Consider the following 18,705-nt stretch of genomic DNA (forward strand, 5'->3'; position numbering starts at 1 on the left):
TCCCCCGTGAAATTTGCAAAATGGTCAAATGGATGCACACAATGAAACTATAGGAATTAGCTCCTGCCCCCTGTGCAGCACTAGTGAAGAATCAAACAAGCTCTCAGTCTACTCAGACTTGGAACATCCCTGGACTTAAGTTCCCAGGACTTAACAAAAAGCGTCACACTACTGGCACACCTGCAGCTTTTCTCTTGGCTGATTCAGCTTACCATAGTGGTCTGTATTCTGTCTTCTACAAACTGAAGAATTCGTGTTCCACCTGCTGGTAACACAGCCTAGCACAGAAAGTGAGGTGAAATTAGTTTCCAGCACCTGAAATTCATTCTCCTAATTGCAAAAAGCCTCCAAAACAACACCTGAGTATAGTCTGGAACACACAATGTCACTTTGTCGTATTCTTCCAACTATAGTCTACATTGCAAACACAACATATGCAGTATGTAGGCATCATTAATGGAGATATCTGTACTGGCTTCAGTGTTATTTAACAAATTCCTAAATAATCTAGAAATGGGACCAAAAATGTTTTTTTCTTGATCATTCTATGCTATAAGAGCAGAATGTAAAACACTGTATGAGACTAATAAGCAATAAAATGGCAAATGAAATTCAAAATAAAACAGAAAATTATGCCTATAAGGAAAAAGCTCCAACCTTACATATGAGCTCAAGTCTGGGTGACATCTTAATTTAGTTTTGCGACCGAAAGGAAAAATACTGCACCCCAGGAGTCACAAGACTAGGCGCTCTCATGAAGTTCCTCCTGGTTCTACAGTGCAAACAAATTCCTGCTTGACCAGTCAACAGAGTGGATCATTGTCTTTAAGTATACAAAAAGCCCATTTTCTTAGGTCATTTTAACAGGATGCGTTAGCAAGGTATCCTCCCAACGTTAGTCAACATAATTCTATCACAATTAATGATGGATTATTACCTAGTGGGATTGGAGTAGGCCCAAATACTGCAGTGCAAAGAAAAAAATTAACACTTGTTATCAGCAAGTGAAAACATTCATACCAAGAACTCGCTGTTCCTTGTCAAAGTCTAATGTGGACACTTAACATACCCTCCCTTGACTATGCCAGGGATAAGCACAGTTCAATTATTTGAGATCAACTGATTTGTATAATAATAAGGAAAAGAGGACTGTCAGTTACCAACTGGCAGTCACCTTGTTGTTATATTGGGGGCAGGGGGAAGAAACAAGCAAGAAGATAAAGGACACACAAGCCTCACGCCACAGAAACAGGAGGTAAGGAAAGGAAGAAACTTAGACCTCCACAAAAGATGAAATGAGTCTTTTAAGGGACTTGCCCCAGTATTTGGGGCCACCCACACTCCTACTGGCACGGTGGTGACGGAGCTCTGCAGGTTCTCATTTCAAACGACAGACACATACCTCCAGGAGAAGCAAAGCGCAGTGACCATAAACACACGGAACAGAACGCGAGCAGACAGGCTGTGACCTCGCAGAAGCCCGGGACACAACAGGACAGCACGTTACGAAATCACCGCTGTATCGCACGCCCTGCAAAGCCTCATCGGCCTGAGTTTGCAGAACAGATCCCTCATGTTCCTTTACAGAGGTACAGTCGGCACGCAAATTCAAGGACTTTTGAATCCCTTACATACCCTTAACAAATCCCAAACACTCCACAAAAAAAAAAAAAACTCACTAAACAACCCTGAAAAGACATTTGCTGCATCAGAAAAAAATAAGCAATAATATGCTAAGAGTGTGTACATTCAAATATGTGCTTTTCCCAGGAAAACTACCATTCAAAATAGCTCAGAATTTTTAATTTTGTGTTAGAAGGTTCTCACGGTAATTAATACATAGTTACCTAACTAATTCTCATGCAGGGTACCAAGCACAAAACAACAAGCAGCTCTGCCAAGAACTTAACAACTTCATATCGCAAAGGCAAGCAGTGAGGCATACTCCCTGTAGGGAGGAGTAGAAAGCGCTTGGCAGCGCAAAGAGCATGGCCTTAAAATTAGCACTGCCTAAAACGTCAGACTTCCCTGCAGTTTATAAGCACATCAGTCCACATGTCTACCTTTCAACCAGAGATACCGCATTTTAACAAAACACCTTCAGCCTACATGCAAGTCTGCTGCATATGTATTTTAGCTTTTAGAAAAACAATTTCTTATCACAGGCCTTATGGTTGCGCACTGCCAAAAGCGCTACATGACTTGGTGGACTACGAGTCTCATCTGTGATTACTGACAAGTAGCTCTTGTCTTCTCCCACATTCTGCAGTTCATCTCTGTTGAGGCTACATATGTATTGTTGAAGCAAAAAAATACTTAAATTAAAAGCTTAGGATATGGAAAAAAAAATAATTGCAAGCCATCCAAATGTAAGCAAAATAAAACAAAAAACACACAAAAACTGGAACAAATTTTCAAAGTTTTGGAAGGATAAAGCATCAGGGGAGACTCTTAACAATATAAAAATACTGTCCCTAAAACTATCAGCCAAACGTTATTATACTGGGTAAATTAGCTTTCAAACTCTGGAAATATTAACAGAAAACGAATAAATAAGTGAATAAAGTGAAGTATGTTATACCTCAAGACTGCTGCTGTTGCCATCGTCATCCATGTCTGGAAATACAGGCAAGAACAAATAAAAAAAAAAAGGAGGGAGGGAAGTTTAAAAACATTGGTAATCCACAACCCCAAATCTTTTTAACTCCACATGCAAAGCAGACAGGAGCTGCTCTTCCAGTTTGGCATGCCCAGCCACTTCAAGGACACCCTCCTCTTTCCCCTTCTCCTTCACTATCCCTTTTTCTCCTCACCGGGCAACACGAGTTGGGGAGGAAGTGGGGAGTTATCAGCAGTGACAGCAGCAGCGGCTGCTCCCTGCAACAGCAGGACCCAAGGCCGGAGCACGGCTGCTGCCCCAAGCTCCCTCCCACAGAACTTCCTCAAGGAAAGAAGAAACTTAAATACAGAAAACATCCATGGCCCTGAGGAAGCCCCTCCAAGCAGGCTGCCCCTCTCTGCATTACAAACCCAAAATTGTTGTGTTATACCTTCCTTAAAGGATATAAATATAATAAAAAACATAAACAATGACGTATATAAAAATAATCGCCGCGCCCCGCCCGTGAGAGGAACTCCCGCGGAAGGAGGCCCGGCCCGGAACACCGCCGGCAGCTCCAGGGCAGCGCGGGGCCACCCGGGGCCGCCCGCGGGGCTCGTCCCCTCCGCGCTAGGGACAGAAATCACCCAAGAGAGGAAAAAGCACCGAGTCCTGCCCCGGGGCTCCCCTGGGGCTCCCTCGAAGCCGTCAGCACCACCGTTAGTGCCCGCCGCCCGGCCCGGAAGGGCTCCCCGGTGAGCGCAAAGCAGCCCCAAGGCCCGGCCCGGCTCCCGCACCTGCTGCAAGGGCCGCCCCGCTGGGGTCAAAGGTGACTGGCGAGGGGCGGGGGTGGAGGAGGCAGTGCTCCCGCCCTCCCCCGCGCGGCCAGGCCCCGCCCGCCGCGCCGGCTGTTCGCCGCGGATTGGCAGGGCTAGCGCGCGCCCCGACCACACTCCCGCGGCGGCCAATGGGAAGGCGCGGTGCTGGCGTGTGCGGCGCGCGCAGCGGCCGCGACAGGGCCGCCATGGGGCTGCTGGGCGCGCTGCAGCGCGGGCTGGTGCGCGGCGCCGACCGCCTCGCGCCCTTCACGAGCAAGCGCGGCCCGCGCAGCCACAACAAGGGCCGCGGCGCGCGGCAGCCCGGCGTGCTCACCTCCAACAGGAAGTTCCTCTTGCTGCGCCGCATGGTGCCGCAGTTCGTTGTGCCCGACCTGGCGGGCTTCCAGCTCAAGGCCTACGTGTCGTACCGCGCGCCCGCCGGCACCGAGCCGCCGCTCACGGCCAGGCGGCTCTTTGACGAGGTGGTGGCGCCGCGCATCGAGAGGGACGTGCGGGCGGGTGTCTTCGAGGAGGGCCAGCTGCATAAGTATGGCTTCGAGGAGACACAGGAGGGGAAGCTCTTCCAGCTCTTCCCCAAGAACTATGCGCGCTGACGCGGCGTTGCGGCCCAGCCTGCACCGCCATGGCCACGGGACCCTTCCTGCTGCTGCTCCGGTTTGTCTTTCTGTGGAGGCTTGATTTAAAGTGCTGTGGAAGCCGTTAATTTCCACAAGTGACTGAAGGCTTGCTCGGGCCGTATGCCTTGCTAGCAGTTGTGTGCTGTGTCCTTGTACCCTGTTACCACAAAAGAGATGTGTGTAACAAATAAATACGTGTTACCTTTTGGAACGTAGAGAGCAGAGTGTTGCTTCCTTGGGAGAGTCTAGGGTTTCCCAGCTGGGGACAGCAAGACCCTTCAAACCGATGCTGCAGCCACCACTGCTGCCAGGGGTGATAGCAGCCAAAAAATGGCTCTTTATATGAGCAGTTAAATGAATTTATATTACTTTAGCTAAAATGAAGTACAAAATGAACGGAATGAGACTTCTAAGAGGTCTGAGGCTTTCCTTAGGGTAAGTCCTTCCCCTAACGTCTCTTCTTGAGGGGAGCTTCCCTTATGCCAGAAATACTATGCTAGTTTCTCTTAATCTTACATGACAATAGAAGAGTGTTACCTATTAAAACAGGGTCATAGTGAAAAGCCATCTAGCTGTTCCTTTCTCATGGATTCTTCTTAAGGAAGCTTCGTGGTCTGCTTTGACACCCCCCAAAAAATTCTACAAGGACCGCTCATAATGATTTTATTTCAGAAACATCCAAAAATAGGGTGTATTTTTTTTAACCCAAACTCTTGTTCACAATGCTAATAGGAATCTTCATGTAACAATGCTCAAGAAATTTCTAAAAGACACATTACATTCACCCTTGAGAAATGAGTTTCAGAGCAGTAAGATTCTCATCTGGTGTACCTCGTTTTTAGGTATGACACTGTTATAGATACGTGTTGCTGGTGTTTCTTTCCCTCCAGGCAACTAATCCTCTAGGACTCTGAAAGCAAAACCATACAAACTAGAAGAAAATTAGGTAGTTTAAGCATTTTTTGCTGTTGTTTCTAGGAAGAAAAATAAGAACATGGAGAAAGTGTTCCAGAAGTAGGGTGTTTTGCTGATGTTTCACAGTAAAAAAAGGAAGGTGGTAGAGCGACCATGAGAAATTCTGCAGCCATTCCCCGAGGTAGTTAGGGAAATGTTAAGATTTTGGTTTCTGTTTGTGTTTGTTATGAACTTAAAAGATGTCAAGAAACACTGCTTACACTTTTTGGAGGTTTTGCTCTTAAAGCTGTTCACCTTAAAAAAAAAAAAAAAAAAAAGTCCAAGTCCACTTGACTTTGGACTGAAATTTATGTTTCACTATGGATAACAGAAAATATGAGATTGAAATCAAGCAGGTTTGTGGGTTTTTTGGTAAAGTGTGGCACTAAAATGTAGCAGGACTTGCTACAGAATTTATGCTAAACCAGGTTGTGCTTAGCTTGGAGAGTGATGAAGTGAGATGAGATCCAGGTAATAAGTCTGGTGTAAAACCAGATAGACCAGAATCCTTACAAGAAAGGCTCTACTCAGAACAAAACTTCCTGTATCTGAACTGCAGTCTGTCATTTCTGCCAGTTTGGATTTCCATCTAAAAAAAGGATTTTTCTCTACTAAGGATCACTATAAGCAAATTCCATTGTCAGCATCTTGACTGTCTTTGACAGACATCTTCTCAAAGTACACACTAGCTTACAGATTGCACAGTGAGGTACACACGTCTCACACATTACTCTTAAAAAAAAATCAGGAAAAACTGATTGCAGATTTGTATGTAGTATTGCAGTCAGGTTTTGTTTGGTTTGATTTGGAAGGAGGAAAACAAGTAGATCAACTGTACAAATGCAAATCAGCCTTGAAGGGATTCAAGTGTTATGTACAAAAAAGTAGCCTTTGAGAGGCACATCCTGCCCTACTTCAAAACGGTACATTCAGGGAAAACTATGTAATCATGTCAGTGCTTGACCACGCTCCTCAGGAAAGGCTTTTCTCAGCGCTGAAAAGAAAACACCATAAAATCCAACAGTATCAGCCCTTAAAGACTCACAAATGCAACAATAACACCTGGAAAAATCCCAAACAAAATTGGACAGGGCATAAGCTATAGCTGTTGCTCTCAGTAGAAGAATTTCTGTCCCTTCCCATGGGGACTGTCAAAGCCAACTTTTGAAGAGGTTAAAGTGAAACTGCATTTTCTGACTGAGCTCTAGTACTTGATGTATCTGAAGGGGTAACCAGGTTCATTTCCCACTTCCAGACATGTAGGATATTATCATAGAATGAACAAGTTGCTATAATGCTCATTTCTTTTAACCTGTCTAATGGTCCAGCTAAATCACCAATTCTGTCCGGGCTCACTCCATTGCGTTTTGAGAGTCTGGGGTCAGAAGCACTTGGTGATGCAGGATCTCCCTCTAGGTTTTGACCCCCAGCCACATCTAGGCTCCTTTTTACATCCAGGCCTCTAATTGGATCCACATCCCCAGCCAACGTATCACCCTGCACCATGTCAGTATCCCTGTCTGCTTTCAGTGGCAAGGCAGGGTCTTCACTCTCCTCATCCAATATTACATCAAAAGTAGCAGTAGGAGATTCATAAATTATCTTCAGGTTTTGGACCTGCAAATTCAGTCTCTCATCTCTTTCCTCTGGCCTTGCCAGCAGCTCCTCAGAAGACTGGTGCGCAGCAGCTGGGTCTTGTAGCGCAGCCAGGGAATCCCTCGGACAGAGCCTGGACCAGTCAGCTCCATAGGCCAAGGAGTTGTGCAAGACATAGGATGTTAGGATGAGACACTCCTCTGTGTTTTCCGCTTTTAAAAAATGCAATAAGCAGATATCAAGCTATGCAACAGTCCATTACAGACAGCTAACAAAACTTTCTCATATAGCCTGGGTTGTATCAGCAGAGTTCCCCTATCCTGCAGTACCAGTTACTGCCTTCTTCACAACTGAGGTAAAAGCATCCTGACAATTTTTAACCCACCTCTCACTAGCCTTCACTTTTCCCTGTTCAGCGAGCAAACAGGAGGAGAAGAAGGTTTAATATGCATGGCGTTTAGGAAGTTCTTTATTCAAAATACCTAAAAAGTCTCAGACCATCCAGTGATCTCCACTGAGCCATAAATACAACTGCAAAGATTGGTTATTAATAAATTACAGGTGTGCCTTTCCCAGGGGCTTTGAGCATTTGACTCTGATATCAAGTGGGCCGCTGAGAGGATCAAGAAAAGCAAGGCATAAACACTGCGATCAAGAAGCGCTGCTGCGTTAGCACAGTCCACCCGGTCTCCTGTTCCTTGTGCAGAAAAAAAAAATTTATCCTCCTATCACAGGCTGTGAATCTGCCCAAGGCCTGGAGAAACCCAGGAATGCAGCCATTTGATACAGGGCTATATTTGCAATGCAACATGGGCAACTATTTATCAGGGCAATACTTTGCAATTCACATGAAGGGCTTGCTCATGCCGTGCTAGATTAACCAGACTGCACGGCACTATTTTTCTGTGGCAAATACCAGTTCATACCCAGGTCAGTGGGACATCCCCACATTCGAAATGCTCCTTTGCACCATCAAGATGAATACAAACTTGGACAGCCATGTCAACAGCTAATGCCTTCACATCAAAGCAAACAGGCTTTCTTCTTGTGAAAGATTGTTACCAGGCATTTACACACAAATAGTAATAGTGTATTTACCCAACTATCAAGATTACTCTGAGAAAGATAGAGGAGTTACCTCAAGCTGGAATGAATTTCTCTATTAACAACATCTGGGTCTTTCTAGCAAGTTCAGAGTTGGAGCTTACCCATTAACCTGGGAGTAGGAAAGAAGAGCAGCACAGAACATCTCTGCTCTGCTGAGCACTCACCCATGCTGCCCCGGCAGTCAAGGATTTTGAATCCACTCTGCATGCAGGCTGCCAGCAGCACAAACTCACAAGTTGGGTGCCACTTCAACCTCCAAACTCCACCTTCAACATGGGTGTCTGCCAATGGCTGCTTCATGTTCCTGGTGTCCCACAGCAGCACGTGCTCGTCGTAGCTGGAGACATAACACAAGTAAATATGCAGACAAGAAAATGAAGAAGAAAATGAAGAAATGTCACATGGTCATCCCCACACTAGATTTCTAAAGAGAGCACACCTTGAGAAACAGTTGTTCATTCAAAACAAGAGAGGAGGCTGATCACATCTAATGAAGAGCAGCTAAAGAAGATTTACCTGCCTGTAGCCAGCAGATTCTCCCGGTGGGGACTGCACTGAATACTGCACACACCCATTGAATGTCTGCAGAAGAACAACATCAGAGGGAAAAGAGAGAGGTACAACTTGAGAAAGGAGTCTTCCTTCAAGATAGAGGCCCACATTACTGTATCAAAGCCTCTCAGGCCAGGAAAGGAAAGTGAACTCAAACACACTTTGAATACCCAGGTAGAATCACATCTACACAGCCCAAACACCTTTCCAGAACCAAACTCCTACCCATGCAGTCTCTTCACAAGCATATTTCCTAGGAGTAATTCTTGTACCATAAACTGCTATTCGGAACCCATCAGAGTTTCAGCAAAACAACTGCACTCCCAGCAGACTTCACCTCCAACAGTAATAATTGCATAGCAGTAAGCCTCAGTGTATTTTAAGGTTTCGTACCAAATCTCACTGAAGAACTGAACAGACTGTTTTAATCATATTCTACAAGATATATAGTACCACCAGAGAAGAAAAAAAAGGGGGGAAGGAGGATTACTTCAAGTGAATGAACACTGGAAGACAAGATATTTTCTAAAAAAAAGTGCCACAATTCAAATTATATAAGTTCAACAACAACAAAAATCCCCGAAGTGTAAATCAGAACCCTTTTATGAGGAAGCTACCACCATCTTCATGGTGGGCATGAGCAGTTGGTAGGTACCTTACTCTTCATTTACGACAGCTTTGGGGTGCAGTTGTAGACATAGCTCTCTTACCTCCTGCTGGCGAAGACAGGAGACTCAGGACTGCATCTTGTGTCCCAGCCCTTTAGCAAGTTGTCATCTCCTCCTGCACGAAGACAAAATATTGGTACCCAACTCACCATCCAAATGACCAGCGCTGAGTAAGAGACTCCTCAGACCAGCTGCTATGTAACAGCTCCTGAGTGACACACAGCACCACCACTGCAATCACATACGGGCAATCACAAGAGCTCATTGCTTTTCAGTGGAGTAGAGGACACTAGCGTAGGATTTTTTGCTAAGCAAAAGCTTTTGAAACAAAGCAAGACTGGAATCCAGAAGCTCTCCAATTCCCAGTGTTTTTCTGCAAACCCCAGGACATCACCATCCTTTCTCCCATTAGGCAGTCAAAGCAAGCAGTGTGAAAGATGTTTCTTCTCCAAATTATCTCAAACCACTTCCCACAATTGAGAGGACTTTTACTCCTAACAGGGGCACCAACACTCATAAAAGGTGTGAAGTAAGCAGTATACCCAACTCTGGAAAGTAAGATCCCAAGAAACACGCATCCCTGAACAAGCTATTCCCCCTCCCAACCCCACAGTTGTGATTCCCAGCATTCACGGACCTGAATATACAACGTCTGTGTCCCAGTAATTGAAAGCTGCAATCCAGGCCTCAAAGCTGTGAGCCTCCCACTGGTTCAGGACATGCACAGAAGGAGCAGATTCATCGATGGAGAACAGATTCAGTTTCCCCCCTGAATCACTGCTGATCACTCTCAAAGGACATCCACTACAGTGGAATACAGAGAAAACATTAGAAATTACTAAAAATTCATGCCATAAGAATTTGCTAGAGTAAAAAACAACAGCCAAAATGTGAAAAATAACGTAACATATTACTGTATACATTTGATTCAAGTAAACGTTGAGAGAAACTGGTGGCAAAGTGGAAGCAATGTGTGCATCTACAGAGTCCTTTTCAGCTTCAGTCCGTTCTGTCTGAAAATCATCAGCAATAATGATCCCCATTCACTGATCTCACACAGAGAGCAATCAACTCACATTTGCAAAAGCAAAACAAAGACTTGGGTCTTTCTTTTCCCTTGATGCATAACTGACTTCTAGCATGCTTACCCCAGACACCAGTACAGGCTGGGGACCAACCTTCTGGAGAGCAGCTCTGCAGAGAGGGACCTGGGTGTCATGGTGGATGACAAATTGACCATGAGGTAGCAGTGTGCCCTCATGGCCAAGGTGGCCAATGGCATCCTGGGGTGCATTAAGAAGAGCATCTCCAGCAGGTTGAGGGAGGTGAGCCTGCCCCTCTAGTCAGCCCTGGTGAGGCAACATCTGGAGTATTGTGTCCAGTTCTGGGCTCCACAGTACAAGAGGGATGTGGAGCTGCTAGAGAGAGTCCAGTGCAGGGCTACAAGGCTGATCAGGGGCCTGGAACATCTGCCCTAAGAGGAAAGACTGAGGGAGCTGGGCCTCTTCAGCCTGGAGAAGAGAAGGCTGAGAGGGGACCTGAGCAGTGTCTATAAGTACCTCAAGGAATCAAGGGAGGGAGGGAGGAGGATGGTGCTGGCCTCTTTTCAGTGGTGGCCACAGACAGAACTAGAGGAAACGGCCACAAAATGAAGCATCAAAAGTTCCACAGGAACTTAAGAAAAAATTTCTTAACAGTGAAGGTGACGGTACACTGGAACAGGCTGCCCAGAGAGGTTGTGGAGTCTCCTTCTCTGGAGATCTTCAAAACCCGCTTGGACGCAGTCCTGTGCCACGTGCTCTAGGTGACCCTGCGTGTGCAGGGGGCTTGGCTATATGACCTCTAGAGGTCCCTTCCAACCTTAAGCATTCTATGATTCTATGATTGGCATTAAATCCGTAAGTTCCATTTAAAAGAGAGATTTTTTTTCCTCCAGGTCAAACTGGCAAGGATATCTCAGAGTCTGCTACCTCTCCTAGAATATGAGATATTAATTTCTCTGCTATCACAGGCATCTGAAGCACTGGCTGATCCTGAGCTTTCTGCTCTCTTTCTGTAGCAAAGGACACCTGCAGTATCTGGACAAGATTTGGTAGGGAGCACAGGCCGAAGTGTTGCAGTTCAGTGCACAGATTTTCTCAAAAACCTGTCTTGAAATTAATACTTGTTTGGTTACCTGCAATTGTCGGTACATGACTTAGGGCTTCTTTTCAGTTCCACACAGCTACCAGCCATCATGAATCTCCTGGATTCAAAGACTAGGGAAATGGGGTCACCAGATCTCTGCATCCCCACACACTATTTCTACAGAGATGGAAAAGCTGCACGTTCCACACTGAGAAAGTGGCCGTTTGTCCCTGAGGATACATCAGTGATAGACTTTAAAGGGCCTTTTCATGATGGCAATTATCATTTATCTTGAAGGACAATGTAAGGGAAAAGGAAAGTAGAACCACAAGTTCTACTTATATTAAACAGCACAGAAACAGCTTTCATTAGTAAAAGCACTAAATTACTTGCCATAAAGCATTAAGGACAGCACTGACCTGTTCCCCAGCAATTACCGACCTCATGCTCCGTGCAATATTCTGTTTGCACGTAACTTGCAGAAAACACATCGCAACCCTTTTTGGTCTTTCTGATACCCAGTCTATGAGCATTTGTGAGATGAAGAAACTACTTCCAAACCAGCTCTTTCATGTTTTTCATGAAACCACCAAGTTTAAACTTCCTACACATGCTACTTCCTTACTAGCAGCTCTTAAGTAGAACTTCACATTAAAACTTTAGCAGTTCTTAGAGCAGACAGAGAAACTCAGTTGGATGCAGTGGATCAAGCTGCCCTTTTTTCCAGTTTTTGTTTTTACCAAAGGCAACAGGATGGTAGACATGCCCCTTGTCTCTCCTGCCACTGCTCACTGTAGAACCACCTAACATTTGCTGTTGGTTTAGTCTCTGCTCTTGTTAGAGTGACCAAAGAGTATGTTCTGGTTCTTTTGTCACACTTGCTCTAAAAGCAGTAAATCTTAAAGAAGTTGTTGGGAGACAGCTGGGAACAAGAATGTCTTAAGCCACATCATAAAAAGTCGAAGGAGTTCGTTCACCAAAGTCCTCAAGTTATGTCTGCAAACGGTCCATGTGCACACATAGGCACACACATGCCCCCAGCCTCCAAGACCAACTATTCTCTCTCCTATCCTCACCATTGCTCTCGTCCCGTGGACCAGTCTAAGGACAAGGCAAGGCGCTGCGCACCCAGATCAACCCTGAAGCACGGCTCCAACATGCAGCTGTTCTTCTACTGGAAAGAAAAGGAATGGGTTAACACTGGGAAGACGGCAGATCTCTACCACTCACAGCTATGAGAGGTGTTTTCTGGAGATTAGATTCGTCTACGCTACGGAAGAGATTAAATGTCCCGTAACAATCTTAGAAGGAGCTGCAGGGCAAATGTTTGCAAACACAGGATCTCCGCCCTTCTGCTTCCTGTCTCCCATGAAACTCTCCTTGAGCTTTACCTCCCCTCAGTGAGCCCTGAAGCACAGGGGAAATGATCTGGTCACTAAATCCTGCCATAGATTGGCTACTATTTTCTCCACTCCCTGGAAACAGCTCTCTTGATTAGTCCCCTCGTCAATTGAAAAAAAAGAAAAAAAACCTGTCCCAAACTTTTCCCCGATTTTAACAATTTTTTTTCACATTTTGCTATGTCGTTTGTTAGTCCATGCTTATTCTCCAGTGAGTTTCCAAAGTTTCCTTCTGCTTTCTTCATCCCTCTCCTCTCCTACACTTTGCAGAAGCCCAAGCAGGTTCTCAAGTGCCAGAATGGAATTTGGGGAATTTATGAAAACTATTGTCAGAAGACAAGAGAAAAAGTATTTAAAAGCTAAACACATTGAGAAAGCCATGGAACACATACAGCTTCCTTGCAAAGACTCTGAACATCGCTAACAAAGCTGGAGATGTATTAAGTCTGGATTAAAGACAGCATCAAGAGCAGCAGCCGTTACAGCCACCTACCTCACTGCCCACGAGCTGGAGGAACTGCACAGCGCCTGTCGAGTTTGCAACGCCAACCATGGGATGCTCTGCAATGGGAAGGTGGCACCTAAAAGAATGACAGTTAAATAAGCACTGGATATATCTCTGTCTTGCATTTAAAGAGGAGACCAGAGTCATAAATTCTATTCTAGGTTGTGAAGGAAAGGGTACTTGACGAAGAGAAAAATCTTATGAAGAAAACCTAAGGTTCCTCATGTTCCCACAAACCTGCACTGAGGGAAAAGATAATACTGAACAAAAGATACCAACGGTCACTGATCCCACTTGGCCGTAAGTAAGCAGGAGATCTTAATATTGAAATGAACCCGATCTTTGCTCGCTGGCATAAACCCAAAAATCTTTGCCTCTCACAAGTCAGGGCAGTGTAGCCAGTGAATATTAGAGCTGCAGCTGTGCCAACAGCCTAAAGGAGCTCACCGCGCCAGCCTGCACTAAGGTCTCCCGCTACTTCGAGCTGCCGGCCTCTGTGAGCTGATGTTACCATTTGATGTCCAGGATGGCAGGGGTGTCCATCCTCTGGATTTCTGCCAGTGGGATGCAAGGCTGCTCCTCGTTGTAGTGGTACAGGTAGAGCCGCCCTGTCCGGTCGCAGGCCCCATTGCCTCCACCAGGGTTGGTCTGCATCAAAAATCAGGCAAGAAAAGATCAGTTTGAGCAGCGTTTCCTGCTCCTCTGCACCTCTCTGTGCTGAAGCCTCGCTGGTACTGCGGGAAGTGCAGGCCACGGGGCTCCTCCTCTGCCGGCCCCTTTCTTGAGGACTAATGCCCTGAGGCCACAGCTCTAGGGCCTCAGCAGCCCGCTCCGGCCCAGCCAGGGCTCCTGTCGGCCACCACAACGCAGAGGCCGGGGTGGTCAGAGGAGACGGTGGGACCCAGCAGAGCCCTGGGAGCCCGCGCGAGGGAACCACCCCTCACCGCGATGGGCGGGCGCAGGTGGTAGGTGCCACAGGCCAGGATGCTGTGCCAGCCCTCCACGGGGCACCATTCCACGGTGTCAGCGCTGAACTCCGTGTCCACCACCTGCAGCGTGCGTGTCCGGCACGGCGCCGCCATGGCGGGCCGCGCGCATGCTGCGAGGGGGGTGGCGGGACGCGGTCGCCCAGCGGAACCGCGGCTCGTCTGCTTCCCGGTCAGGGGCGGAGCGGCGCAGGGAGGAGCGGGCACAGCCTGCGCCGCCTGCCAAGGGGAAGCGGCAGAGGCTGAGCGCGGCCCTGGCGTGGAGGAGGAAGGAAGCGGAGGGGGTCCAGGACGGCCGTAGCTGCGGGCTCCGGCACCGACACCCTTCAGGCGTGCACAGCCGCCTCGCCTGAAGGATCCCGTCGCACCGTGCAGCTCTGCGCAAGGACAGCACCTTTACCAGATTTTCTCCTTCTGTCGTGGTTTCTGCTGGGGCTGATGCTGAGATCCCACAAGTCACCTCTGCATCCGAGAAGAGCCCACAGCCTTGAGCAGCCCTAAATAACCCCCTGGCCTCCGGTCTCCTACAGGCCAAGGACATTCTGAGCCACTGCCCGTGACAGCCCTCCCTTGATTTTTCTCCCTGAATTTATCCAAGGTCTTTTTAAACGCACAGGATAATCCAGCACCCCAAGCACTGAGGAAACCCTCTTTGCCCTTCCTGGGGCTTTGCCACTCCCATGCAGTCCCATCGGAGATGGAGGGTCAGGACCATGCAGCGGGCAGGGGATTATACCTGGCCATGGTGCAGTTCTCTGATCTCTTTTCCTTTCCCAGAGCTTGACTTGCTGAGCTGACCGCTGCTGCCGTTCCCCAGGGAGACATTTGCAAGGGGCTAGTTTTCCTAACCCCAAGATGAAGAGAGTCAGATGAGAGCTCAGTGCTTGGTGCTTTTCCCATAAGCATCCCTGTGGTTACTAACACCGAATTTGAGCCACCGTTCTCTCTGCCAGCTGCTCAGTCTCCTAAGATCCTTCAGCCTTTATTATTATTACCCTGAATAACCTCATCAGGGGATGTTGTCACCTCCTGCTTCATCACCCCCACCTCCCACCAGGTTATTTGTTAACATACTGAGGACATCTACTCTGACTTCCCTCCACCAAAAAACAACCTTCCCTTTAACTGTTTCCTGCCTTTTAAGTTCTGTCCATGTGAGGACTTCCCCCTTCATCCCAGAACAGCTTCACTACTCTAATAGCCTCAAGTGCATTTTGGAAGCTCAACCAAACTGCACCAACCTCATCTCCTTTATGCCCTCACTTGTTGATTCCACTGAAGTAACTCCGAGAGGCTTTTGAAGTACAACTTCCTGGTATAAATCTTGCCTCAACTCTTCCCCAATATTCATTGATCCTCTTCTCTATTGTCTCTATGAATGAGCTTGGTACTAAGCTTCCCAGCTGTGGTTTGGCACATTTGCCCTGAAGCACACCTTGGAAACAACTCTCAGTTTGCCTCTGTACCAGGGAAGAGGGTGCACGGTTGGTAGCTTGCCTTATGCATCCTCAAGTTCCTGTAGAGCTCATTGGTGGCACAGTCTGGTCCCAGCAACTTGTTACTGCTCCTTTTGTCTGAGTTTTAGTCTCTCCAGAGCACATTTCAGCTTTAAACAGATTCTCTGAAGAGCTTTCCATATGGAAGTGTTCCTGCATGCAAACTCCTGCAGTTCCAACCTTAAGCATTATATGACTCTATGACTCATCCACAGCACATATGCAAACAGCCACTTTTTTAAACTGTGCATCACCTCTCCAGCAGTCACACTGCTCCTGTTTCAAAATTATTCATACGAGTTTTAAAACTCACATCATAGTGCTTTTTTTCTTTGCATTATCATTTTATATTTAACTGACAAATCGTAGTCTTTCCCTCTTATACATTTGGACACAAGGATTTTAAAGGATTTCTTCTTGCTCTAATAGCATCTCATAAGTTGCCCTGGCCTTCTTTGGTCCTCTCTCAAGTCTGGCTGGATAGTGGTAAACATTTGCTCCTGACCCCAATATGGTATATTAAACTGTCTCCATGCCCCTTGCAAATATTTCATCTTTTAAGCTACCCCTTTTACCTTTACTGTTTCCCTTATAAGTCATCATCATAGAGAAAAACTTGAAAGGGTAATCCTGGGAGTATATTAAAGGCTCACATTCCAAAAGGTAAATACTGAGTCCTGCAAAAATGCTGTAACATTTAAGATTTTGTGTTCCTTAAGCCAGGCTTCACTTCCATCAGTGTGAATTGTGATTTTTGACTATTCCCGCTCGGCAGTCCTACTATACCTTGATATGGAGATGAGCATTTGCAGGGAAAGCAACAACATTTCACGGGGCATTTACCAAATGCAGTCCACCCCTTGGGAAGCATGGAATACCCCTTCACTATTCCATACTTCAAAGAGCCCAAAACTTAAAGACACAGATGCAGATTTTCCCCCTGCTGGAAGCATCTTAGATGGGAGAACTACAATGTGCAATCTCCCAGACCCTCCATCCGAAGTCCCAGCTCACTGACAAGCTGAGGAGATTCCAGGCAGGACACATGTGCAACAGGATGGGACTCTTGAAGTGGAACAACAGAAGGAGCATGATGAGACCAGGCACTTGGGAGCTCTTTTAGAACCGGCAGTTCCAGAGACAAACACAGCACCTTACACAGGAACTATTTAACCCCCAAACTGAGGTTATTGCAAGCGGTGGGAACTCAGCGTTTAATAATTCTCCTATTCTTTTTTTTTTTTTCTCCAGTTCTATAATTTTGAGACAGCCACATCAACACTGCACACAGCACTGGAGAAACAGGTGCATCAAAGACTTTATACACTGTGGTATTAGCATTCTCTATTCCTTTCAAAGCTATCCCTTTTCAAGCAATCCCTAAGCTGCTTTGTTTGCCTGCTGGTAAGTGTATGACAGTGTCAGCTCTACTTACATCAAGAGCTCGTTTTTAAACTAAACTCCACTCAGAAATCATAAAGGCTTTTTTTTTTTTTTTTTATCCTGCCTCTCCTACCTCCACCCTGTGCAGTTTTACCTTTGTTTGCATTGAAATTCATCCAGCACTGTCATCCAGCACTGTCACACGGTCTTTCAGGATCAGCATCATTTGCTGGTCTTCTCTTTTCTGCAACTTTTTCTTCTCTGATAATGCTATACAGCTTTAATTGCCCACTTAACTCATCACACCTTTTCCAGCTCATTTACCAGTGTTTTAAATCCTTGCATATTCCTCACATCCCTCACTCTTGGGAATAACGCACCTACCTCTGAGCTTTTTATTGACTTGTCTGTATGAAGATACCCCCACCAGCCTAGTTTCTTTTAGGGTACTCACAAAGGACCTTTTTGTGTTTTTTGGAAACACTACAGGTTGCATCAGAGCTGCCATGTTCCTATGTAACAGGTATCTTTACAGGACTCCAATGAAGCAAAGCAGCTTGACAGCCCTTACAAAAAGGGAAATGTCTCTTCTATAAAGAACTCCTCTGCCAGTCACAAAAAAAAAAAAAATCCTGCACTAATTAGAAAGAAAAAAAGGGTTCTTGAGGATTTTCTTGAGACAGCAAGATGCTTACTCCAGTACCCAGGCACTTTGCAGAGGTCAGAGTCCCTGTAGCCACTTCTCCAGCAGTTTTGAGTCAAAGGTAACACTAAGTTAGTACCTGGCTTATTTCATTCGTGAGTCCTTTGATGATGCCTAAGCAATATCCTCAGTTCCCCCTCCCTTCATCCCTTTCTTCTGTTGCCCTTCCTCCCCCATTCACTGGGATCAGCATTACCCTAAGCACCCATCACCCTTTTTTGGCACATCCTTTAGCATGAGGATCACCCTTCATATAGTGATCAGGAGTTTTCCTATCAGAACCTCATTACCATGTTTTGTTTCTTGTGCAGCAACATTGCCAACAGCAGAGCTATCCGAGTCCCTCTCACTGTTGCAGAAGTGTTTCAATATGCTCAAGCTCCATTTGGTAACAAGAATTACTAGTAGTACGTGGAAAATTGGCATGGCAAATCTTAGCTTTTTAAAAAAGCAGGTAGAGGAGCCAATATTCACATCCTTTTCAGAGGATTATCTTGAATACAAGTTTTCCTTACACACTGTTTTTCATTCTCAAAAAAAATGTATAGTTCCTTTAAAGCAAATGAATGTTTCTTCAAAATCACCAACTATAGGACAATTTGATTAAGCCTGGCTTCGCTGCTGATTGAAAATGAACATGTTACAGCTTCTGCAAGAATTGGTAAACGGGTATTTAACCAAGCATTCAGAAAAGGCTGCACTGAGCATTCAGCGTTCACATCCTTCTACTGTGAAGTGACACTAACACCTAATATTAAATTACCCATTTAATTCTTCAGGAAACTCAGTTCATACTTCTTACATTTCCAAGGGGAAAAAAACACAAATCCTTTCAGATTATTCATTATAAAATGTTTGGAAAAAAAAGCAGGCTTTTAGTCTGCAAGCCAAATTCTCCTTCCATATTATTTTACTTTGTATAAAAAAGAATCAGAAGATGCTTTTCAGATTGATGGTATTTAAATGAATAAATAACTCAAATTACAAAATATGAGATCATTTAAACATATCTGCATATCACTACAATATTTTCAATGCTTACAGGGAAGCCATGAGGGCCACCACATCCACAAAGAGTCAACTATCTGAGCTTCTCTAAAACTACTTTATATACAAAGGTTTCATAGCCAGAAAGCCAATCCAGCTTTCTAAGAACATCGGTTGCTGAAAGCA

At 45.8% G+C, this 18,705-nt stretch overlaps 3 protein-coding genes across 3 annotated transcripts in view; 1 reads left to right on the forward strand and 2 right to left on the reverse strand.

The window, feature by feature from the left end:
* Positions 1 to 2,614, reverse strand: part of PNPLA7 (patatin like domain 7, lysophospholipase) — a 113,643-nt gene extending 111,029 nt beyond the window's left edge. Inside the window, exons 1-2 of the mRNA XM_088532172.1 lie at positions 2,582 to 2,614; positions 213 to 278 (exon numbers count right to left, since the gene is read on the reverse strand). Of these exons, the coding sequence (XP_088388298.1) occupies positions 213 to 278; positions 2,582 to 2,614 (99 nt within the window). The remainder of the gene's footprint in view (positions 1 to 212; positions 279 to 2,581) is intronic.
* A 976-nt stretch (positions 2,615 to 3,590) lies between these two features.
* MRPL41 (mitochondrial ribosomal protein L41) lies at positions 3,591 to 4,054 on the forward strand. The gene has a single exon (XM_010215742.2). It carries the CDS (start codon positions 3,624 to 3,626, stop codon positions 4,029 to 4,031), a length of 408 nt encoding a protein of 135 aa, XP_010214044.2. The 5' UTR covers positions 3,591 to 3,623; the 3' UTR covers positions 4,032 to 4,054.
* Positions 4,055 to 5,493: 1,439 nt separating this feature from the next.
* Positions 5,494 to 14,061, reverse strand: DPH7 (diphthamide biosynthesis 7). The gene is made up of 9 exons (XM_088532178.1): positions 13,902 to 14,061; positions 13,476 to 13,596; positions 12,953 to 13,040; positions 12,136 to 12,230; positions 9,570 to 9,736; positions 8,975 to 9,047; positions 8,229 to 8,294; positions 7,877 to 8,049; positions 5,494 to 6,817 (listed from the first exon to the last, which is right to left on the reverse strand). Exons 1-9 carry the CDS (start codon positions 14,044 to 14,046, stop codon positions 6,183 to 6,185), a joined length of 1,563 nt encoding a protein of 520 aa, XP_088388304.1. The 5' UTR covers positions 14,047 to 14,061; the 3' UTR covers positions 5,494 to 6,182.
* Positions 14,062 to 18,705: the final 4,644 nt, after the last annotated feature.

The sequence above is a fragment of the Tinamus guttatus genome, unplaced genomic scaffold, assembly GCF_059628265.1.
Source record: "Tinamus guttatus ecotype Peru unplaced genomic scaffold, ASM5962826v1 Tinamus_guttatus_pri_ptg000457l, whole genome shotgun sequence".
NCBI lineage: Eukaryota > Metazoa > Chordata > Aves > Tinamiformes > Tinamidae > Tinamus > Tinamus guttatus.

Bases quoted from the DNA above. Each gene is read 5' to 3' on its own strand.
- MRPL41 (XM_010215742.2), top strand. From the start codon at position 3,624: ATGGGGCTGCTGGGCGCGCTGCAGCGCGGGCTGGTGCGCGGCGCCGAC.
- DPH7 (XM_088532178.1), bottom strand. From the start codon at position 14,046: ATGGCGGCGCCGTGCCGGACACGCACGCTGCAGGTGGTGGACACGGAG. The intron at 13,041-13,475 runs GTAACATCAGCT...TCATTCTTTTAG, and splicing joins GCCATCCTGGACATCAAATG to GTGCCACCTTCCCATTGCAG. The intron at 9,048-9,569 runs GTCCGTGAATGC...GTCTTCGTGCAG, and splicing joins CACAGACGTTGTATATTCAG to GAGGAGATGACAACTTGCTA.